The sequence below is a fragment of the Vulpes lagopus genome, chromosome 12 (genome assembly GCF_018345385.1).
Source record: "Vulpes lagopus strain Blue_001 chromosome 12, ASM1834538v1, whole genome shotgun sequence".
Lineage (NCBI taxonomy): Eukaryota > Metazoa > Chordata > Mammalia > Carnivora > Canidae > Vulpes > Vulpes lagopus.
Window position 1 is genome coordinate 36,987,684 of NC_054835.1, and position 25,034 is coordinate 37,012,717.

Here is a 25,034-nt window from a genome sequence, read left to right on the forward strand (position 1 = left end):
AAAGGGGAGGGACATGAGGAAAAAGAGGGCTAACATAGCAGGTGCTTTTTCTATGACCAATTCTGTGTTTGGGAGATGAATGGCCAAAAAGAAGGCAGGAGAGGAAAAGAAGTCTGGTGTCTGTGTGTAGGCTGAAGAGATGCCTCAAAACCATCAGGATAGGAAACTAGTTCTGCTTTACTCACCTGGTACACAACAGGTGTTTAATAAAACTTGTTGAATGCATGAGTGGTGATATTCTTGTTTTCATCCCTCAGTGTGCTCCCATAGAGTAAAACTATGTTGCCACAAGCGTAATTTTACAACCTATGTGAAGCAACCCAGTTTCATGTTTCAGAGGAGCCCAACCTCGACCCATCACTCACTGGATTAAAATAGATACTGCTATCCTAACTAAGCCCAGGGTCCCAGGTTTAACACTCAAAAGGCAAATTGCCTTCGTACAAAGAAAGAACTTCTCATGCCTGTGTGGCCTGGAGCATCAGTTTGGTTTGCTAAAAGGCACCACATAAAAGTATCATAGAGAATTTGAAAAGTACTAGATGAGATTAGAACCTGAAAGCTATAAAAGAAGATAGATAGTGGGATAGCTGTGAGGGGTCACATCAGGCAAAACCTGTTTAGAATTTGGACCTTTAACTGAGCGAGCCCTCTGGACTCTGAGTCAATATGGGATAGCCTGCGGGAGTGAAAGGGAGGGTTTTACAGTCCATTAACCTAGGAAATAAAACAATAACAAACTGGACTGTGTGTTGTTGGACTTTACGGACTCTTCAGTGGTTGTAGTTACCTGAATTTATGTCCCTTACTGCTGTTCTGTTTAGATCATAGTTTCTTTGGATCAGAGTGGCAGAAGCGGTGGTGTGTTGTCAGCAGAGGCCTCTTCTACTACTATGCTAATGAGAAAAGTAAGTGTTCTTCATTTGCACAGCAGCATCTCACTCCTGGATGCAAGCACTTCGTAAATTCTCGAGCACTTAGATCTCACGATAGCAGTCTTTAACTAACACCCATAAAGGGACATACTTGGGAAAAATAGGCTTGGGTAAGCCATACCTTGCCCATGACCAAAAACTCAGATGCCAGTTTAGAAGTTATTTCCCCTTTAAACATTAGGATAGTGTGGTCAGCATATCAAAAGGTTATCCATGGGGCACCGTGGTAGCTCAGTCAGTTAAGCATCTAACTCTTGTCTTTGGCTCAGGTCATGGTCTCATGGGTCATGGGATCAAGCCCCAGGTGGGGCTTTGCTTGAAGCTTCTCTCCCTCTGCCCCTCCCCCCAACTCACATGTGCACTCTTTGTCTCTAATAAATAAATCTTTTTAAAAATAAAATGTTGGGATCCCTGGGTGGCGCAGCGGTTTGGCGCCTGCCTTTGGCCCAGGGCGCGATCCTGGAGACCCGGGATCGAGTCCCACGTCGGGCTCCCGGTGCATGGAGCCTGCTTCTCCCTCTGCCTGTGTCTCTGCCTCTCTCTCTCTCTCTGTGTGACTATCATAAATAAATAAAAAAATAAATAAATAAAAAATAAAAATAAAAATAAAATGTTAAAAAAGATAATCTTTTATTATGACTATAACATATTCAAGGTTGAACACTTTGGCATTCTTTTTTTTTTAAAGAACCTCCAACTCTTTATAGACATTAACCATATAGTTAAAATATTGAAAAAAAATCTGAGAAGGATTTCAACAGCTTAGCAACAGCCCAGAAATAGACCCCTTGAGTCCAAACTCTCTAAGAATATGCTCTCAACTTTATCCTACTGAATACTGGGAAGTAGTCCAGTGGACATCCCTAGAGCCATGGAGTATTGAGACCTAAATGGTTGCTGTGCCCAAGAGACACCCTCCAGCCAGATGGCAGCAGCAGTGAAGTGTTGACTCAGGCCAGAGGCAGCTTCTTAATGAGCCACCACTGAGTCAATCAAGCACAACACTCATATGCTATCCCTAGAAGACTTCCCAACCATGCTTAATACAGTCGCTAAGTTCCTGAGAGGGAACAGGATATAAGCACAAATATGAGTCAGCTACAACTAAATACAAGTTAAAAATGATTATTGTAGGGACGCCTGGGTGGGTCAGCTGTTAAGTGTCTGCATTCAGCCCAGGGCGTGATCCTGGAGTCCTAGGATCGAGTCCCACATCAGGCTCCCTGCCTGGAGCTTGCTTCTCCCTCTGCCTATGTCTCTGCCTCTCTGTGTGTGTGTCTCTCTTATGAATAAATAAATAATCTTTTAAAAAATTATTATTGTAAATGAACACAAACCTTCAAAGAAGGGGTACCCTCCTGCAGACTCTAACTAGCCACAGGAATAATTCTACAAAGCAAGAGAAAAAGAAAAGCAACACATCAGTTGTTGTGGAGGCCTTCCTTGGGCTCTAATTCCTTGGCACAGAGGCTCATAATTCAGAGAAACCCTTCCTTTTCCTTCCAATCATTCCCTGTTACTCCTCTCTTTGTTCCTTCCCAGGATTAGGCATCTTCCAATGCCTAGATGTCCAGTCTAGGGAATAATCAGATATCTACCCAATTGCCTTTGGACTTCCTATACTTTTGGAATTAAGGTAACTGAAAGAACTGCAGCTTTGCTAAATGACCTGGCATCCTTAAGATTTGCCCTTGGGCGTCAAGGCAATTGATTCACCCTGCCTCTCTGCCTACCACAGGTATCACTGACTTCCTCTTCTTCTTCCTCCCTCTTATATTCCTCAAAGACCTTCCCATCTACGGGTGAAGTGTGAAGCTCTTCACACTTAGAGCTCAAACCCTAAGTAACACACCCCCAGCCTTCCTTCCAATCCCCAGACCACTCTTCAACCCAGAAACTACAATTTCTTCCCTGAATTCTAGATGTACAAGCCAGCCAGGTGCTATTTGCTTATTTTAAACCTTCAAACTAATATAACGTTTATATCATTGTAAAATGTTCTTCACTTCCAAAAAAAAAAAATGTTCTTCACTTCCCATGCATTTAAATAAGTGGTTGGCATATCTGAATATAAAACCAGGTATCACATTCATTCATTCAGAATCCTCTATACTCAAGGTGAGAGAGCGGGAGAGAGAGAAACTTGGAGACTTTTATGGACCATTTTGCGGTCAGAGTGAAATAAAACCTGGTGACCAAAGAAACAACAAAACATTTAGTGGCCAGTTAGAACAAGGAGAGATACTTTAACAAAAAAGATTCTGGTGTCAAAAAGCACTGTTGCATGGCTCCCTTCTCGCCAGTTACTTCTTATTGTGCCCAAGACATTTTCTTAGTAAGTATAGAGTGTTTGTGTATTTCTTTTAGCTCAACCAGGTAAGGATAGAGCCTTTTTCTTTTCTTTTCCTAATACTGTCAACCCACTGCCACCTTATCATCATCATCCTCAAAAAGCATGTATTAAGAAATCCATTTCACACGATAACAGGACACAAATCATCACCCAGACGCTGTGGTTCCACTCTTCTGTATGCTCTGCCTGAACCACACCATGAGGACAGAAAACCATCAGGAACCACCCGCCTCTTTTCCCATTCCTAATGTTTTATTTTTTAAAAAAGGGAGTTACAGGCAAAATGGTCTCTCCTCTCCTTCACTTAGAGCCCTGTCCCTCCTTCGTCCTCACCAAATGATACTTAACAGAACCCTGCTACTTCCCAATTTGACCTCTGGGAAGGGGGAATAAAATACGGAGTTTTAATTATGCTCCCTCTAGCACCAATTCCCACCTGACCAGCAGTGGGGGAGAGCAGTCTACCCCAAATGCTACAGAGGGCATAGGGAGAGAGACTGGGAACTCCTCATGCCCCCTGTGCTGCTGTCCACCCCCCCTCAAATGTGAGCTCTGCTGGCCCTGATAATAACATGCTGCAGTTCTGTAATAGCCTTCAAGAGCCTCACGTTTACAGCCACTCTCTCCCTGTTGTAATAATTCCTTCCTTCTGTTATTATAGATCTCTTAACATTCTAATAAATTCTCTGTCTCTGTTGTACTCTTTTGGCAAAATAACCTTTCATGTTGCATTTCCCTAGCTTGGCAGTGATCTCTGCCTCACTGTCACAGTAGCCTCTTCTTAAGCTTCCTTAATAACCTTTCCTTGACTGTTGTGGTTCCTCAGGGATGTAACAGCTGTTTCCGTGCTTTTATTTTACATACCAGAGAAGATGCCTTCCCTTGGCGGTTGCATCTCTCTAGGGATACAGGGAGCTTTCCTGTCTTGCAGGCAAGCAGCCCAAAGGGACCTTTCTCATTAAGGGCTACAGTGTACGGATGGCCCCCTACCTGCGAAAAGATTCCAAGAAAGAATCCTGCTTTGAACTGACCTCCCAGGATAGGCGCAGCTATGAGGTAGGATGAGCCGAGGAGATGATGGTCCTCATTTGTGTTGCAATTTCATTCCATGCTGCATGTGAGCTGGGGTGCTATGCTGGGTTCCATCCTTTCTTTGTTACCTGCTCATTTCTTACCAGGACCTTCTTTCTTGACATGTCTTCACCTTTGTTATGTGATGCCCTCCTTCCTCCTCTGTATTGTCACTCTCATCCTAGGTACTGCTTTTGGTTGGCTTCCGACTTTTCACCCCTCCCCTTCCCAGTCTCACTCCATAGGTGAGAGTCTTGTCTATTGCAGCACACAATCCAATTCCTTATTCATCATCCCTGATTTCACACCTTCAATTTCCATCCTCTTTATTTTTTAACAGACTACCTTCACTTCATTCCATGAAAGCCAGAAAAAAGAAAAATCTGACAGTAGAATGAAAAATAAGTTATTTTCCCATATTCATCTTGCTATCCCAAATAATCTTCCTGTGTGTAGAAGCATTGCATATCTCTAGAAGGACTCCTAAGACATGGGTGACAATTGAGTAGTAACAGTGATAACTGGAAGGACTAGAGTACCTGGGTTGGGGTGAGAAACGCTTATTTTTCAATGTGTTCATTTTTATATATTTGACAAATATAGTAGGCAATATTATAAGCAAGGCATTTATTAGCTAAAGCAATAAAAAATTCTGACTATAGGAATGTCATGATTTTCTCTGAAAATATATTTTTACGTGTGTCTGTGTATATATACACACACACAAATGTTGTTTCCCGCTTGTTGGTCATTTTTATCTTATCATGATTTTACTAAAACAATGTGGAAAAACATTAGCTAACTTATGAGAAAGAGAAAAGCCATGCTAAGGTTAATATTAACTACTTGAGTAACCTTTTGACTATTCAAATGCTTCTCAGTACTTGTCCCTTTATATTTCTATGGTATCTTAAATCTAATTTTGATAAAACGACCTAGGTCTTTAATATGGAATTTCAAAAAAAAGATTTTTTTATTTAAACTAAACTTTTATAAAGAGTCCTTAATAAATAAATAAATATATATATATATATATATATATATATAACAGATGTATGCACTGGGTCTGTATCTAAGTTATTTTTATTATTCAGTATTGATGGTGCCTCCTTCACATAAAAATTTATTTGACAAGTCTAAATCAATTTCCTTAGACATTTTTTTATGTAAATGAGTTTTTATGAAATCAAGAATGATAATGTCTATTAATAAGTATTAAGCAGGAATCTAGGTTTCTTATACGGTACATATCTTTATCTTACCCTAATGGCCAGATAATAAAAATGTTTTTCGGGAAGAGTCATTTCAAGTTGATTCATTTAAAATAAAAAATTACTAAGGTTTGATGCTTGACTGACTTGTTTTGTGAATCAGAATGTAGAGTTTGTTTACTTCTTCTATTCTTTGGCCCATTGAATCCAAGTCATTATCATGGTCTGTGGATTCTTCCTCTACAATATCCTTTGGATCTTCCCCTTCTTATTCCCACAGCCGTCACAATACTTGTCCCAACCATGTCCCCCAGAGGACCTGCTAAATAGCCTTCTAGATAGTCTTCTGTCTCCAATTTCTCCCTTTTCTAATCCCTTGTACCCACAACAATTGAAAGAATCTCCCACGCCTTTTGCTTAGAATTTACAGCTTCCTATTTTCTACATTTCAAGTCTGAACTCCTAGTACTCGAGCCCCTTCACCAACTCCCCCTCCCTCCCCCACCCCCGTGACCCCTGACCCAGAACCCTCCAGCACCACCTGTTCCTGGTCTCCTGTCTGGCTGATCTGCCTACCCTCCCCCATACACAGTGGTCTCACACCTCATCTTCTGCACATGGTTCCCTCCACCAGGCAGCTTCCACCAACTCTTTCAAAATCCAACCAAAACAGTATTACTTTCTCAAGCTTCCCTGGCTTCCTCTAGTGCTGCTGTGCTCTCTCAGCATCCCTCTTAGCATCCAACTGTTCTCAGATGCACCTACTTTGAATTGTTTCCATTTCAAGTGTGTATCCTGTCTCCATAACTGAACATTGTTCTTTGAAGTCAGGAGTTTTACTTTGCTTTTTCTTTCTGTAAACTTTTCTCAAAAAAATGCCTGATGAATGCATGGATAATCGAATGAATGCACATGAACATGAAGGTCTGGACCCAAACAGTAGTCCATATGGGCTATACAGAACTACTGAAGGGAAATAACACTTTGAGTAAGATTTGATTTTTTTTCTCTAAATATTAAGCAGACAGCAAATCCTGAGTTTCAACCTAACTCTGCAACTTGGCCCACAAAGCTCTTCTCTTTGAACCTCCCTATAGGATTCATGGAAATTTTATGAATTCATAAAGGTGATAAATTAATTCACTAATTTTTCTCTAGTTTACAGCTGCTAATCCAGCTGAAGCCAGGGACTGGGTGGATCAAATAAGTTTCTTGTTAAAGGGTAAGTACCATTATTACAGAAACAATACTTAAGTGGATTTGCAGTTGAAGTTATATTGCATAAATATAACCCACAGGCTTCAATCTATTTTTTCTGTTCATTCTCCCTTCTACCATTCCTTATATTATAACAACAAATAGTACCATGTATGAACCAGAAGGTAAACAAACCATCAACCTGGAGATGACCACTGTAGTATTCATAATCACTAGAAAAGGAGATTATGAAAACCAGCTCAACTCAATTAGATATCTCCCAGCCCCTTATATTCCTTTTTTTTTTAATTTTTATTTATTTATGATAGTCACCCAGAGAGAGAGAGAGAGAGAGAGAGGCAGAGACACAGGCAGAGGGAGAAGCAGGCTCCATGCACCGGGAGCCCGACGTGGGATTCGATCCTGGGTCTCCAGGATCGTGCCCTGGGCCAAAGGCAAGCGCTAAACCGCTGCACCACCCAGGGATCCCCCAACCCCTTATATTCTGAAAAGGGAATTCATATCAAATGTAAAGTCATCTAGATGTAATTTAGGTCCCAAATCTTGTTTTAAACTTAACAGGAAGTAGAAATCTAATCAAGGTGGCCTTCATGACCATTTGACATTAAAAGCAAATTGTTCTTTCCCAAACCACAATAAAATATTCCTCACCTTGGGATGGGAAGAGTCCTGCCTGAAGATGTTAAATGACCGCTCTTAGAGTACCCTCTGCTGGCCAGCCTGCAAGCGCAGCAGTGACAGTGGCCCAGGAAGCCTTATCTGGGAGTGGCCTGGCAGGTAGAAGCAGCCTACTTGAATCTATCACTTGGCATCAGATAACCCATGATACACCATCATGGCAGGACTCTGCTGCTGAAGAAAGGCAGAAACACCAACTTTGTTCATGGCCCAAGACCTAGAGAGAAACACATCAGCCTAAAAACACCAAGCCTTTTCGCCTCTGTTTTTTATTCTGCTATAAGATTTTATTGTGGATAAAAAGAAGGAAGCACCAGAGCTTTAATTACAAGAATTGCCTATTTTACTCAGTTTATGCCTTTGCTTTCACAAAAACAAACTATTGCATCTACCAAGAGCGTCACGTATAATAGACTGGAACTAGGCAAACATGAACATTGATGGCAAGACTACAGGGTACACTCTCATCTAGGTGCCTTGGATTTATGCGTGTAATATACCCCTAAGTGTGTAAACCTCAATAAAACTCAAAGCAGCTTTATTGAGCTGTACCCTGTGGTACTTTCAGAATCCCACATTGAAGAAATTATTCATTCCATTTTATTTTAAAACAAACAAAATAATAACATATGGTTTAAGCCACAAATGTGTCTTTGATCCCTTCCTCATATGATGTGGCACCAGAATTCAGATGAAAATTGTTGCAAAATCTTTATTAAATGCCTAATCAAGCCAAACAGTTTTATTGTGTTTTGAAATGAATGTCGGATGTCTCTCTCCATCCTTTCCTTCCCCAGAGTACCCTGACTGCACTTGCCCATCCTGCAGAGGCCCCTCAGCAGGGTTTCAGAGAGCATTCTGTACTAGACATCAGAGAGCGAACCTTCCCAGTTCCCCATTAAAAAAAGAAACCAATCTCCCTCTCTGGCCCTGTGCTCCCCAGTGCTGTAATGGCTCCATATCCTTTCTTGAATGACCCACTTTGAGGTCAGCCAGACTGTACAGTTGCAAAAGGACATGGTAACCACATGGCTCAGCCACTCCATTTGATCTTACACTACTATAATATTTTTCTGTATCTCACTTTCTCTTCTTCCACCCTTGCCGGTTTTTCTCTTTATAAACAAACTTGCCTGACATTCTGCAGTAAGATCATGGGGGAGATGAGCTTCTGACAGCTTAGCTACCTTCAGGAAGCCACCATAGCTCCCAGGGTTCTGCGCATCCTGTGGAGCAACAGGCCATCACTCACCCTTCTAGTTCTCTACTTGGCAACAGTACATGGTACACTGGCATTTCCTCTTCTGGCCTCATTTTCATCCCTTCACTTCATGCGCTTATTTGCACACTCATCCTTTTCAAAGCTGCTTCATCCTGATCAAGTTTTATTGCATGGAAGGATTTATGTTGATAGTTTAAACCTGACACAGTGCTAGTCTGGCCTTTTCTGTAGATTTCCTGGCACCACGGCCCACGTCAGAAATAACAGCACTTAACCTAGCGTTTCATTTTCTTTTGACATATTTTATTCTCATCCCTCCACCTCCTTCTCCCTCTTTCCTTTCCTGCCTTTTTCTTTCCTTTATCTCTCCACCGTGATTCATTCTCACCTCTGCCCTGGCAGATCTGAGCTCCTTAACCATTCCGTGTGAAGATGAGGAGGAAGAGGAGGAAGAGGAAGAGACGTATGATGATATTGATGGCTTTGATGCCCCAAACTCCGGTTCCCAGTGCAGACCTATCATCTTGCCTGGGAGTATGGGGCCAAAAGAGCCTGCAAAGGAGACAGAAGATGATATTTATGAAGTCTTACCAGGTGAGAAATTTTATCTTCTGATTATCTTCCATTGAAATTCTTGACCTGGTAGAAGAATGTAAGTTTGAAACCTCCAGAGGAAGCCAAATCTCTGAAGAAAAGAACATAGGGAGGGATGCCTGGGTGGCTCAGTGGTTGAGCGCCTGCCTTTGGCCCAGGACGTAATCCTGAAGTCCCTGGATTGAGTCCCACATCGGGCTCCCTGCATGGAGCCTGCTTCTCCCTCTGCCTGTGTCTCTGCCTCTCTCTTTCTCTGTGTCTCTCATGAATAAATGAATAAAATCTTAAAAAAAAAAAAAAAGAAGAAGAAGAAGAGCATAGAGAAGCTTCATTGAAGCTTCCATGATTCCCACCCAGTACAGAAGTTCTCCCTTGCTCTGGGAGCAAGATGACTTGATCAGGGAGTGTCTTTCACCTTTGCCATGTGAAGTAATTTATTACATATGTTGACAAGGTTAAAGAGTCAAGACTACTCGGGTTGGCCTTCACTGGTTTACTCTGGATCTTGAAGTGGGTCACCAGAACGCTCTAGTTTCAACTTCTTTTCTTTGTAAATGTGAAAATAATATAAAGTCACCTCAAAATGAGGAAGGTGATCAAAAGTCTAAAGGAATACAGATAAGTGCTGGCAAACTTTGTCAGTAGCCTAAGACCCTGATAGAGTACAACTCATTAGTACTTAGTTCATATATACCACAAATCTAATTGCATCTCCTACGCATAAACCTGTTTCCTCAGCCCACCATCACAGCAGGCCCATGTACATATTTCTTTCTTCCAAAGGCATGGTAACCGGCATTTCAAAAAATGTATAGTCATCAGTGCTTCCGCATAGCCCCTTCTTGTGGGAACAAGAGCAGCTGTCGAATGGTGCAGAGCACAGTGGGGGTCAGACTGTGGAAAACCGAAGCCTGAGCCTTTTAATTGTGAGGTAGTTAGACCACAGGAACGCTGAATCTTCAAGTCCATTCAGAAAGATCGCTCCTGTGGAAATTTGCCAGGAGTTCAGTGCTCTGCTGAGAAATTCGAGTTAAGCCAAAATTTATAGCAGTTTAAACCTCAATCCCAGATGAACTTAGGAACGTAGGTGAATCTAAGGCCCCTAATGACAGGACTGGTTGCTAAAAAGCCAGGGTCAGTAAGCAACCTGCATTTCAGGGATTCCTAAGAAGAAGGTCTGACCCTGTCAATGCTACATTTATCTCTTCCCTTGGAGGGGGTGGGGGAGGAAGCTACGTCATTGCTTCCTGAGTCAAGGAGCAAGGCTGTGGCCCCACGTCTCCTTCTTGCTGAGGACCTCACCCACCTCCCCACCACCAGGGAGAGCCTGCTACTTCCCCTAGCACTTCCAGCCTCTGCCAGCCCGACTTCCCCAGCCTTTTTGTTGTGTTTTATTATGCAAATGATATCTTGGTTGAGGTCGAGCCATTTCTTGTGTCTGAAGTTAAAAAAAAAATGATAATTTCCTCAGCAAGTCATCGTCGTTAATGAAGTTTTACAAAAACAGATACAACCAAAGGAAAATAAAATTTCACAGGTGATAAATTTTTCCAATTTCCCTGGCAGAATTCGATAGGATTGTTAAATTAAGAGTGAAGGTGTCTGTTAGAAAGCAACGAGCAGTGATGGGTAATTTTATAGAGTGGAAAATTGAATCAAATTGCTACATTAAAACACAGCTCCTCTGAGAATCTTCCCTTTCACAGTCTGCTCCATTGCAACAGCAGGGTGCAGAAATGGATCTAATTCACAACACTCCCTAAAAGGAGATATACTCCTCAACTTGGCCAGAATCTTCTTAGGGAGCTCACATTCTACTCACTCTCATCCAGGCTGGGGGGAAATATCCAGGTGACACTCCACTTTGGGTTACAGCTGTGGAAGAGTGCTCTGGGAAAACCTCGCTGAACCACTCAGCCTTCTGGGGAGCAAAGAAGGGCCTTTTCATGCACCATGTTTAGTTCTCAAAGGAACCAGGGAAGAGAGGGCTGATGCTCAGAGGCACAGAGCAAAGGACAGGAAAGAGAAGGAGCCTTGGGAAATGAGATGAGTTTGGAACCATCACCTTCCCCCCAGGCAATGGGTCGATGAATGTATAATTGGCTTCTTAAAGACCATCCTTCCCTTGCCTCCTTAACTCCTACCCTGGGCCATCCCCGCGCTGCCTCAGAAATTCACATCAATTCAGGTGTTGGAGTGGACTCCAAGGGCATGGAGACTGGTCTGATTTCCCAAGGAAAGCCACTTAGCCTATGCTCACAACTGTCCCTTGAAAGTGAGGAAGGCCACCCAACAGGAGAGCCAGAGACTCTCTTCAGGTTAGGGAAACTGCAGCTAACTTGCTTATAAGTGTCCAAAAAAACCTGTTCCCAGCCAGCAGGTTCTTTCCCGAAAGCTTCTAGCCATCACAGTTTTTAGAAACCGCATTGGGGGTGGGCTATATTGATACTTAATAATGATATGAATATTTTAGCACCTAGTCTTTATCACCCATACCACTTCCCACCCATACCACTCAGCTTGTTGCTTCTGGAATTTTCTGTTCATTATACATGTACTACAGTACCAGTCCCAGAGGGATTGAAAGGGAATACGAGGGCACCTGACACTGCCTACCCTCTGCTGCTAACTCACAAGATCTTACTGAGCAGCAGCATATGAGAAACAGCAAGGTATGGCTGGTAAGAGTACTGGCTCTAAGTCAGAATGGACCTCTTCAGCCACCTGCTAGCTGTAAGATCTTGAGCAAGTTCTTTGCCCTCTCTGTATGTGATTTTCCCACCTGTACAATGGGAATAACAGTAGTCCCTATCATGGAGGGAGACTGTGAGTAGCCTAGAGCTAGAGTTTGTAAACCACTTAGAACAGAGCCCTGGCATACAGTGAGTACTCAATAAATGCTGGCTATTAGGAATTTGGTGCTGTTTGAGTAGGAAATGATGCCTCCTTGAAAAATTGAGGGATGGCTAGTTCCCCGCCTCCACCAACCAAACCTGAGACAGTCCAGTTGGACATTTTCAGCTATATGTATGAAGCAGGTGAAATTGAAAATCCTGAGCAGATGGAATGTGGAGTGCACCTTCTGCTCAGGCCCGTTTTTACTGCAAGGACAGGTGCTGGGTAGAGGGATGGCCAACGGTAACATTGGATTGTGCTAACACTGCATACCCATCAAAAGTCAAATGACTGGGGCTTCTAACATTTGTTTCATTGTAACAGGTAAATGCCTTTTGCAGAGAATCCTTAGTAGCATTCTGCTACTTCCTCTTTGGTCTGGAGCCTACACAAGCCTCATTGTCTCAATGGGAAGGCCATGTACCTGAGATCTCCCTTTCAGAGTATAATTTCAATGGTCTTCCTAGTAGAGAGAAAAGTGCTTGCAACACATACACATACAGTCAATACAAAAACTTTTTTTCCTAATCAAAATAATATATGGGTCATCAAATTAAATGCACTACATCACATTGATCATGGGATAATTAGCATTTGCTATGTAGCTGGCACTGTCCTTCCCATGAGGGAAAACCAGAGCACTCAAGGTTTTCAGCCAAGACCACAAAAATGTTAGTCCTGGGTTAGTATGGTTTCAAAGTTGGTATCCGGTGGGATTTCTGAACATCCGTGTTGAGCATAGGGGGCCCTTGACTTTTAAGATCTCATTTGCAGTAGATTAAACTATAAGAATTACCACAAGGAAATACTAAAGCAATACATGCAAGATGGGAGGCTTCTCTGAGCTTTCTCTCACCCCTCCCGGACTATTTGACCAGCTAGACCAGGCCCAGTTTTGTAATCTGATATTCCATAAAAGGACAACTTTTATCAGGTTTTGCTTTCTCTGGGGCCTCAAAGCTGGCATCCAGCAAGGTGCCTGAGACCATTGTGCAGCTTTAACTGTGGCCTTGTAGCAGCTGCAGTGACAACAGAATCTGGCTGTGTTCTCAGGAGAGATTTTAGGAGAGCAAAAGGGAAGAGAGACCATGATTTCTCCCTAGGAATTTCTGTGTGCATTCTGACACTGCCCACACTGCCCCGGAGGGTTGTTCAGACCCAGAAATCAGATTGCTTTATAATAAAGCATATAACTGGGTTGTGTTTTTTTTTAATTTGAGTCAAATGGAAACAAGTATTCTATGGAATTATCTTCCCCCCTTTACTGTTATCCAGATGCACAGGAAGAAGAAATGGTGAGAGTAGGTCTAAGGAAAGAAAAAAACAGATACCAAGAACACAAAGTTTATGAAGAAAGAGATTTTCAGTTTCACAGAAAAGCAACAGCCCTCCGTGGGGGGCAGAGGGGAGTATCCAGGCATCAATGCCATCGACAGGCCTGAGCTTCCTAGCGGTTTCTGTCTCTCACTCCTCTGCACACTGGGCCTAGCCATGAGGTGGTGTTTGGCCAGCACCAAAACCAGAATCATGCTTGGGTTTTTTCATCTAGAATATCTTGCCTGAGCTCAGCCTCTGAAACTGCTCTCCTCCGCATTCTGCTCAAACATGTCTCCTTAGTGACACCTTCCCAGATACTCAACTAGAATTGAGCTCTGTTACGGCCCTTACCACAGTGATTTGTATTCAGGTCTTTCTCCACCAATTAGTAGGTGCTCAATTATTATTTGTGAAATTAAATTCAGCGCATTCCAAGTGTTGCAGTTAGCACAAATTGGATTTAATATCATGTACATCAAGACCCATACCACAGAGATAGGATGCAAATATTCTGAGGTAACAGTTGAGATTAAAAACTATACAACAGAGAATTAAGTGTGTTATTAGCATCTTGCTCATATTTTCTGTGTTGTCTGAAGAGGTGCTATGGCATTCACAGATTTATAGTATATCTGTGCATGCAGTGGAGTGGTTTCTGTTCCCACTTTTCTGCATGCTCTCTTCTCCGAATCTATCTGCATTTCTCTTGCATCTATCACCAGAGCACCTTGACATCTGGTTGCACATTGATACATTTGGCATTTTTTTAAGCTTCTGTCACCTTGCTTTGTTTGAGGGAAGTGATTTCCCTCTTTCTGACCCAGTCATTTTTTTTTTAATGTTGTTCTCAGTTTAGCCAACATCAGAGCAGCACTTCAGAAAGGAGCCAGGTGTCATGGGAAGCTGGCTCCTCTCTGTGTCTCCGCGATGGAGTCAGTGTCCTGTTCCTTTCAGCCTCTCATTAGTGTCCCTGACATTGTGCCAAGAGTGTTGATTGAAATCAACTCTCTGGATACTGATGCTCATTTGTGATGCCCCATGGTTCTCTTACACGTTCACAAGCTAACAGAATCTTCCTCAACTGTTTTCCCAGTTGAGATGAGATATTTGGGAATCAAGTAGAGCATTTAATGTAATAAGTGGACAGTAATCTTTAGAGGTTAATTTGTTTAAAACCTATGTAAGGTTGGGGTCCCATATGCCCTGTTAGGAGCAAGGACCATTATAATCTATTACTGTTTAAAGTTGAGCTAACACATAAATTTTAATTCTCTTTTAAATGAAGATGTATTCCAGTAGATGTAATGCTAAAATGCCTAATAATATTCTTATAAAGAAGTTCAATAAGCTCTTTAGCCTAAAGAAGAAAATTTTTTTCAAAATAATCTCTTTGAAATTGAAGGTTCATTTTACAGATGAAAAAAGAGAGAGAGAAATCTAGCTGTTTAACCCACCCTCTTTCATGAGCAAAGAGACATTTCTTTCTGTTGCCATCTAATTGGTTTTCTCGACTTTGGAGTTTGAAAGATACCAGTTTGATTTCACTGAAGGATCCAAGATAAAGTATCTGCCTCTCTGTATTGTGCTCTCTGCAGCTAGGAAGGTGCTGAGAGCTGCTGCCTTTCACACCAGCTCTGGAGAGATTGCCTTCACTATGTGATGGCACCTCCATACTCACACTTTCAAAGGCACAGCACCCAGACTCTCACATCAGTAGCTAGGCTTCTTGACTTGAGCCCACTTTCAGCCACCCGGGAAGGTCAGCGTTGGATAGAACAGATGTGGGGATTAGAGCTTCCCTGTTCACATCCATCACGGAAGAGGTTAGTAATGGTGGTAAATGATATATAAGATCAGTGTTCTGCTTGCTTTCTAGGTGACTCCACAGGCGCAATGGAAATCAGAGTATTTGGTCTGGAATTGAACTGCAGAGAACAGATTTTTATTTTTCCCATTTTTGTATCATGACTAGATTAAGTGCTGTTGCCTGAAAGGATAAAGGAATCAAGTTTAGTTTTCATTTTTATCATTGCAAATACATTTACATTCTCCTATTTTACAAATGCAAAGAGCAAGCAAGCCACTTTCAATAATTTATTTTAAAATCAATGCTAATGAGGTTATGTCTCGTCAGTGGCCGAGTTTTACAATAAAGTCTGATTTATTTAGAAAAGATCTTTGGTGTAGCTTCCCATCTAATGGTGGTGGGAAGGAGGTGGAGTCACAAGCACGGTGACCCTCCAACTTCGGATCCAATTTGTAATTCACAGCGGAGATCTGACCCAATTTACATTGATTAGAATTGGGAGGAAGAGACATCTGTGCACAGACAGCAGAGGTAGAATAAACCATCTCTGCAAAAGTGCCTAAGCACAGCAAATTATTGGTCTTTGTGATTGAGTTGTTTGGTATCAGCCGAAGAGATGCTCCCTGTCCAAATTGTTGCGTATCTCTAAAACTGAGGCCATACCAACTCTTCTTTTAATGTTTTCAATCCTATGAAATTGGTCCCAAGTCAAAAAGGAAAAGCATCACAGCAGAGGAAGGAAGGAAGTGGGCAAGTAATAGGAAGACAATGTACAAAGAATGATGTTTAACGTGATTTATTTCAGCAAGGTCTATTTCCGATATTCGGTTTCACTTCTCCATTATCTCACATCTTTATTCCTCATGGCGGCAGGGGAGGGGGGATGAGGGGAGCACTACAGGTAGTAAGTAAGGAATTCTCTGCTGTGAGGCCATATGTGAAGGTAAGAAGAGTTGAGTTCTTTTCCCACAGAATCTTGTAGGGCAAATATATATTATATATACAATAATTTTTTAATCTTAGTAACATATGACTCATTTCCCCAGAATATCAATCCCTTAATTTTTATTTTTGCAGGCAAATGTATCATTTTGTATGTGAAATCAATAACTTCTTTAATGTTCTCTAATGCTCCAACATGTTAGGGCTGTTTCTTCTTACCTATGAGCTCAGAGTTTACTTCCCCCGTTCTGACATTCCTGAATTCATATTGCCCTATAAAACATATTTTTAAAAGAGAAAGGTGATCCCTGGGTGGCTGAGCGGTTTAGTGCCTGCCTTTGGCCTAGGGCGTGATCCTGGAGAACCAGGATCGAGTCCTGCGTTGGGGTCCCTGTGTGGAGCCTGCTTCTCCCTCTGCCTGTGTCTCTGCCTCTCTCTGTGTGTCTCTCATAAATAAATAAATGAAATTAAAAAAAAGAAAGAGAGAAAGAAAGAAAGAAAGAAAGAAAGAAAGAAAGAAAGAAAGAAAGAAAGAAAGAAGGTGCAGTCCTGGTGGTTCAATGGTTTAGCGCCGCCTTCAGCCCAGGGCCTGATTCTGGAGAACCAGAATCAAGTCCCACGTCGGGCTCCCTACATGGAGCCTGCTTCTCCCTCTGCCTGTGTCTCTGCGCCTCTCTCTCTCTCTCTCTTTCCCATGAATAAATAAATAAAATTAAAAAAAAAAAAAAAGGGACCCCTGGGTGGCTCAGCAGTTGAGCACCTGCCTTCAGCTCAGGGCCTAATCAAGCCCCGCATCGGGCTCCCTGTGAGGAGCCTGCTTCTCCCTCTGCCTATGTCTCTGCCTCTCTCTGTGTGTCTCTCATGAATAAATAAATAAAATCTTAGATAGATAGATAGATAGATAGATAGATAGATAGATATTTTTAAAAATTAAAAAAAAAGGAACTGTCCCCAGGCCAGCTCCTCAAAGGTTTCATTTATTGGCATAACTATGGGGAAACAAGCGAGGTAAGTGCCCTAAGACCCAGGAAGAAGAAGTAAATGTGGACCAAAAAGACCTAAGTATTCAATCTTTAAAAAGTTGCTTACTATGCAACTTTAATTGTGTGTGTGTGTGTGTGTGTGAGAGACAGACAGACAGACAGACAAAGAGGTAGAGACAAAGATGATGAAAAGGAAAATAGCAACTGTGTTTTTACTCATCTTACTCCAGGTATAAAATGGCTTAATATGGGATGCCTGGGTGGCTCAGCGGTTGAGTGTCTGCCTTTGGCTCAGGATGTGACCCCGGAGTCCCGGAATCAAGTCCCACGTCAGGCTCCTTGCATGGAGACTGCTTCTCCCTCTGCCTGTGTCTCTGCCTCTCTCTCTGTGTCTTTCATGAATAAATAAATAAAATCTTCTTTAAAAATTGGCTTAATAGGGGGATCCCTGGGTGGCTCAGCAGTTTGGTGCCTGCCTTCGGCGTAGGGCCTGATCCTGGAGTCCCGGGATCGGGTCCCGCGTCTGGCTCCCTGCATAGGGCCTGCTTCTCCCTCTGCCTGTGTCTCTGCCTCTCATGCCTCTCTCATGAATAAATAAATAAAATCTTAAAAAAAAATAAAGCAACATTGAGGAGTGAGAAGATAATACAAATGAAAAATACAAATGATAATACAAATTTTTAAAAATGGTTTAATATGATTCTGGTACTCATGCTTTCTTATAAAGGTCCAATTCCCATGGTAGCAGATAGTATGAAGTCTGAGAGGAAACAGGTTAATGAGGGTACAAAACAGGCCAATCATGTTGTGACTTTGACCATATAAACACTTGATTGGAGTTAGACAATAGCACTGACTTATAACCCATTGTGTACCTGCAGCAATTAATTAAAAGACCATTCCAACTGCCCTCAGGAGCTTACACTCTAATGAACAAGGCAGGCTGAATAACAACAATAAAAAGATAACTGCAAGCCCCAAGTACTAGGAACATAAAATTTCTTACATGACCAGCTTCTGCTACAGCTGAACAAAACCTGATACATTAAGGACGAATTAATCATGGAGGGTTTAAATACGTGCTTAGCTACACACACACATACACACATACACAGTAACTCTGGATGCTTACACAGAGATAATACATTTAGAAGAGAATTCTAGAAGGAGAAGAGAAATATAGCTTGAGGGAAAGGATCAGGATTCTAGTGATAGGTGCCTAAATAATCCAGTGGATTGAAAGCTCCACAAGGGCAGGGACCCTGCTTATCACCTATCACTGCATCTGCTGTTTCTAGAGAGGCACCTTGCATATAATAAGCACTTAAAAATGTTTATGAATGAATGAATGAGTAGGGAAGGAGAGGGCCAGTTTGGAGATGCGAGATGTTTTAAAAAAAAAAAAAAGAAGAAGAAGAAGAAGAATTTCCTTGAAAAGAAAAAGATGAGCTCTGAGAAAGCAGATCCACCAGTATAAAGAGCGTAAGACTATCAACCACTAATTGCTAATGCTGATTGTGTTTATCCCCTCAGATGAAGAGCATGATCTGGAAGAGGATCAGAATGGCACTCCACATAAAGGAGGTATGAGAGCTTCACAAATATGCAGGTACTCGGTAGGATTTTTAGGCTTGACTGGAGAAGGCACCTTGCTCCAGACTACAAACATTACCAGACTCACTAATTAAGAGGGTCCGGTGTGTCTACCTCAAAAGCCCCAGATAAGATGACTGGATAGGGAAATATCTCAATCTTAAAAGCAGCCACTCACCTTAATTAATGTTCCTGGAACAGCTAAGATTTATCCTAGAGAGGGTAAGAAACCAAACCAGTTATATATTTTTTCCTATCAGTATTTCCTAAATCAGTACAGTGAAAATAGAATTGCCTCATCTCTAAGAGATCAGAGGATTGAGAATGGAAAGAATGGAAATGTCTCCTCTCTGAGAGGCCTGGAGATTGCAAGTTCAGAGGGGAATGGAAATGTGTCAGATCTGAAAAGTGAATGTGGGGTGAAGGATAGAATTGCTTGGCGACGCTGACTTCTGATGGCCTGGTTTGATTCCAGGCACATTTGAAAATGAATATGTAAGAGGTTTGTTGAATACAAAATTACATCTTATTCATCCCAGACTGTTAACCATGCTTTAAGCAGTTAGTAAGTCCATCCTTTCCTAAGGTCAGATGCCCCTCCAAAGCCTCCTTAAGTGGACCAAGGACCTACTCCATCGTTGTCAGTGAAGGAATATGAATTGCAAGGGCCACCTCAAGGACATCCATCCCATCAGCAGAGCTTAAATCGTAGCTGATTGTAGATACTAGCTTTTTTTTTTTTTTTCTCAGAGATCCTATGAAAATCTTAAGCCTAGGAGTTCTTCCCAACTACCTCTTCCTGATCCCTACCCATTTCCCTGGCCCTTCCTTTTCCCATTCTCCTATCTCTTCCTATCTTTTGCTGTTTTTTCTCTTTGTTATCCACTCAGCAAGACCCCCTTCTCTAAGGTTAGTGCCCTATGGGAAGTAAACATGTAGCAGGTTTAGGGAAGAACCTAACTTCATCAATCCCCAACTTCTCCCAGGGACAAGAGGCAGCATCAGAAATCATGTGCCAGGGACACCTAGGTGACTCAGTGGTTGAGAAATCAGGTGCCAAAGCAGGAGAAAAAGAAAGAACTGGCACAAGTATGATTTAGGATTAATGTAGCTTTCAGTAAGCACCTCATAACAGTAAACCCATATAATTAAGTTCATTCTGAAACCTATTTTCTACTGTTTCCTACTTGGCTGTGCAGAATTCCAACAGAAAATCTGTTTGCTGACCAACCCATGTCCTAAGTCTTTTCTCAACCAACTTCCAACATTGATGCAGAAAAGAAGACACCTCATGTGAATAGCTTGGGTTGAATAACTATAAATTTTCTATGGCCAATTTTATATTAAATTCCATGCAGGAGGGCACCTGGGTGTCTCAGCGGTTAAGCGTCTGCCTTCGACTCAGGTCACGATCCCAGGGTCCTGGGATTGAGTCCCTCATCAGGCTTACTGCAGGGAGCCTGCCTGCCTCTTCCTCTCCCTCTGCCTCTCTCTCTGTGTTCCTCGTGAATAAATAAAATCTTTTAAAAATAATAAATAAATAAACAAACTCCATGTAGGAAGCAGCAGTCTTTAGCAAAAGTCTAAAATTCAGTTTCAGGGGATCCCTTGGTGGCTCAGCAGTTTAGCACTGCCTTCAGCCCAGGGTGTGATCCTGGAGCCCCAGGATCAAGTCCCACATCGGGCTTCCTGCGTGGAGCCCACTTCTCCCTCTGCCTGTGTCTCTGCCTTCTGTCTCTGTGTCTCTCATGAGTAAATAAATGAAATCTTTTTTAAAAATAAAATAAAATTCAGTTTCAGACTCCTCCCTCATCACATTTCCTCTTTCAACCTTTCTTTCTAAGGTTCTATCTTGGGTGGGGGAATGGTGTGGGGAGATTTATTTCTTAACTATTCAACAGTTCTAATTCAAGTAGGTTTAAAAAAAAAACAGGCCTTTTGTTCCTCATGCTTCTTGCCTCCAAAATAGGTGTTGTTAAAGTGTAGTGAGCTCTAAATATGTTTCCATGGTTTATACTTCCCACCAGTTATAATGATTGGTGACTTAGTGATTAAAAAACAGAGGACTTTTTGCTCTCTCTGCAGAATCTGAGGCAGGAATTTTTATTATTTGTGTTTACTTATTTATTTATTGAATTTATACAGTGCCTTTTCTCCAGAGAAGCTATAGATATGGCAACAAATATGGAGCATCCAAATGTCATCCCTTAGCTTTATAACAATAAAATGTACAGGTCCAAGGAAAGGGTGGCAGCCCCATGAAGACATATAAAAGGGAACTCTGGGACAATGTGAATTCTTATATAATAGACAACCTACACAAGTTTGGTTCACTTAATTTTTTTCTCAGATGTCATATGTCTTTGGCAGGGTGGTGGACTTTTCTCCTAAAAGATACCGTGGCTAGCAGGGTTACCTTTAAAATCCACGTGGTTTTCTCCAGAACTCTTCCAGGGATCCTGTTCCCAGAAATGCTGTGCTTTCCCATGATACAATTGCTAACATTTTTAAAGCCCAACTAGATCTTATCAGAAGAGGGAAAAAAAAGGAATTCAGTTTATCCTCATTGGGTGTTAATGACCCTGTAAGATGTAATTTCTTTTATTTTATTCTGTTACCTAGAAAATCTATCACAGCCTTGTAGTATTGATTGTTCAATCTATAAAGAGCTCAGTTTACAGCATGACTGTTAGTAACAGGGTTATTTTAATGAGTGACTCTTCAACACCTCAGATTCTCACTAAATTGCAACCCATCAGCCTAACAGTCTAACACTAAGTGTCTTCTGTGATGAGAGCTTATCTCCCTTCCCTATCATGAGAAGGCAATATCCAGGTAACGAAAAATAAAGCTCATTCTGTGCTGTTTATATGAAAATTACTGGCCATTGGCTTGAGTATGCCATGTCAAATAAAAAGCCAAGCTGGAGGCACAACTCGTCCTTAGATACATCAAATACCTGACCAAGGAGGATCTCCAAACACATTGTTTTCACTCTAAAATGGTAGGCCAATTCACCCAAAAAAGAGCCCACATGTGATACCTTCTGCAGGGCAGAAAAGGAGTCACTGATGAACTTCCACCACCAAGGCACTTTTCCATTTTAGTGCATACCAATGGAGTGATTACATGAAAGGGACAGAGGAAAGCCACAGAAGTATTTGCAGCTCTTACTTTTTGAAACCTATTTCCCAAGACCAAACATTAGTCGATCATCAGCCAGCTACAATTTTGGCCCAATAAAAGGAGCATGGGAGATGAAGATCAGGATCTGTGAATGTTCTCAACTTCAAAATCATACTTACAACATTAAGGACCATAGAATTTCAAAACCCAAGTTTAAAGGGCTGTAAAAATAAGCAAATGGTAATGTTCAGCTGCTCTTCCTATTCTGGTGTGTCAGTGGAGCTTGGCAAATTTCTTTTTTTTTTTTTTAACATTTTATGTACTAATTTGAGAAAAAGTGCCCACACGAGCAAAGGGAGGGAGGCAGAGGAAGAGAGAAGTGCAGAAGGAGAGGGAGAAGCAGACTGCCTAATGGGCAGGGAGCCCAATCTAGGACTCCATCCCAGGACCCTGAGATCATGAACTGAGGTAAAGGCAGATGCTTAACCAACTGAGCCACCCAGGTACCCTGGCAAGTTTCTTTATGCCTTTCTTTCTGAAATGGTTACTAAGGTATCAGACTGAGTCTGCTTTAATGGACTGAACATGGTGGACTTCTCCAGCCTGGCTTAGAAAAAGATTTCAAGTCCCTTCCAGTGGTTCACTGCTTTGGCTTTCTCTTTCTTACCTACCCATGTTCTAGCGAGGACTGGCTTTATCCATCTTCTCATTCTGTCTCTCTTTTCCATAATTTATTAAGTAGTTGCTCCCATAGCCAGGCCTCATTAGTACAGCCCTTTGGCTCATCAAGCAAATGTAAACAGCAGGCTGACCAGCCTTTAGCCTTTTTCCCTTGGTCACAGCTTGAATTCTGGAGCTACCCACTCTCTCCCAAACAAAAGCTCAAGGTGACATATGAACCCTAGAAGGAACACAGTCAAGATCTGTTGTTCCTAAGGAGGAGAACAGCCAAAAAGGTGTCCTGGTCCTTTTACCTGAGAACTCTCATTATAGAGGCTCATTTTCAAATTCTGACTCTATTAACAGTAGTACCATCCTGGCCTCAGTTACAGGAGAAATGACCACTACTGGTTATAAAGAACTTGTTGGGGCACCTGGGTCTCAGTGGTTGAGAATCTGCCTTCAGCTTGGGTCGTGATCCCGGGGTCCTGGGATCAAGTCCCACATCAGGCTCCCTATAGGGAACCTGCTTCTCCCTCCGCCTATGTCTCTGCCTTTCTCTGTGTGTCTCTGATGAATAAATAAGTAAAATAATTTTAAAAAATAAAAGAACTGGTTGTGGAATGAAAAATGTTTTGCAGTAAGCATCTAGAAAAGAGAGAGAAACAATATATTTTTAAACTTAGACTATTGCTATTCTTCCTATGACATTTTGTTTGCTGGGAGCTTAACTTCTCTTATATGGGATAAAGGAAATAAGATACTTCCCCGCCCCCTGCTTTTTTTTTTTCTCTAGAAAAAGTCCTTCTCAGCTCTGCTAGCAATTTAAATGCAGTGATCATACCCATTAGCTTCTCTATCATTGTAATTGTTGTTAATTGTTATAACTGTTTTAGTTATTAGTAGTGTCATTATTGCTCTAGGTCCTCTGTCTGTTTTATGCTGAATATATTAGTGCTTTGCTTTTGAATTACCAGGCTTTATTTAGTGCAGAGTTACGGTTTTTTTGGAGAGACATTGAGAAATGCTGGCATTAAGCTTTATTCTTTTGTTTTTCATTCCAAATGGACAGACTGGAAAAAAATAATTAGATGGAATAATGTCCTCAAAATGAGAATGAGGATGCTTTGAATTAATTAAATGGTCAGAATGCTGCACCATTTCTGATCTGAGACTTCTACTAGAGTCCTGTAAACCTAAAGGAACCTCAATCCAGCCCACAGAGGAAATCTCTCAGGCTCCCAGTTCTTCACTGGTCTGAAGACAGCCTCCCTATGCATTCGCTTGTTTATAGAATGACCCGGGCAAATTTAGGGAGAAGCTGGACTGACCCTGCAAACTTTTAGGCCTTCAAGCTCTTCCACAGGTCAAAGAGTCAGGAATGAAGTCCTCCTCCACCTTACAACTTCCCCTCCTCAAGATCTTCAAATAACACCCACTCTCAGGTGTTAATAACACAACCAAAGCTTCTGGGAAGCCTTCCATGAAGTGAGCTTCGCTATTACACACAGAACCCTCAACTTCCCCTTTGAAGACGTATCACAATTATAGATAAGTAAATATCTGTACAACTCTGTTTCAAACAGTGCTACCCCCACCACCACCAGACAGTAGCCCTAAGAGCAGGGACTGTGTGTGGCTAACACTAATTCCCAACATCCCGCCCAGTCCTTGGCACTTTAGTAAGTGCTATGTACATACCCGTTGAATGCTGAGGAATAAGGGTAGTGAAGTTGTGTGTATACATACACATAAACACAAGTCACACATGTTAAAGAGAGAGTCAGCAATATGGAGTCTAGTCTTATCCATCCTCACTGATTTCCCTAATACCAGAACATCTCTGTCTAGAAAAGTCCCCATACTTAGCCCTTCATTCTGCTTATTTTTTTTTAATTTTTATTTATTTATGATAGTCACACAGAGAGAGAGAGAAGCAGAGACATAGGCAGAGGGAGAAGCAGGCTCCATGCACCGGGAGCCCGACGTGGGATTCAATCCCGGGTCTCCAGGATCGCGCCCTGGGCCAAAGGCAGGCGCCAAACCACTGCGCCACCCAGGAATCCCCATTCTGCTTATTTTTCAAGGCTGTCCTTTTATGGTTCTAATTCTGACAATTCTGGTTCTCGGGCTAGGTAAACTATCTGCTGGATTCCTGAACTCTACCTTCTCTTAGCCTTTAGCTTGTGAAGAACCAAAAGCATTTCCTATATTTTTTTCTTGAAAGGCTCTTGTTTTCTTCCTACCTTTTTTTTTTTTTTCACAAGAGACACAGAGAGAGAGAGAAAAGAGAGAGAGGCAGAGACACAGGCAGAGGGAGAAGCAGGCCCCATGCAGGGAGCCCGACATGGAATTCGATCCTGGGTCCCCAGGATCGTACCCCAGCCCGAAGGCAGCGCCAAACCACTGAGCCACCAGGGCTGCCCTTC

General features: G+C 42.0%; 1 protein-coding gene across 2 annotated transcripts in view; it reads left to right on the forward strand.

Annotated features, from left to right (window-relative positions):
- Positions 1 to 25,034, forward strand: part of SKAP1 (src kinase associated phosphoprotein 1) — a 285,276-nt gene that overhangs the window by 234,330 nt on the left and 25,912 nt on the right. The window contains exons 6-10 of one of the 2 annotated variants that reach the window (XM_041727103.1): positions 825 to 908; positions 4,220 to 4,344; positions 6,729 to 6,792; positions 9,091 to 9,282; positions 18,760 to 18,810. In XM_041727103.1, the coding sequence (XP_041583037.1) occupies positions 825 to 908; positions 4,220 to 4,344; positions 6,729 to 6,792; positions 9,091 to 9,282; positions 18,760 to 18,810 (516 nt within the window). Of the gene's footprint in view, positions 1 to 824; positions 909 to 4,219; positions 4,345 to 6,728; positions 6,793 to 9,090; positions 9,283 to 18,759; positions 18,811 to 25,034 lie in introns of those variants that run through there. The other variant, XR_005983283.1, reaches the window with a different exon arrangement.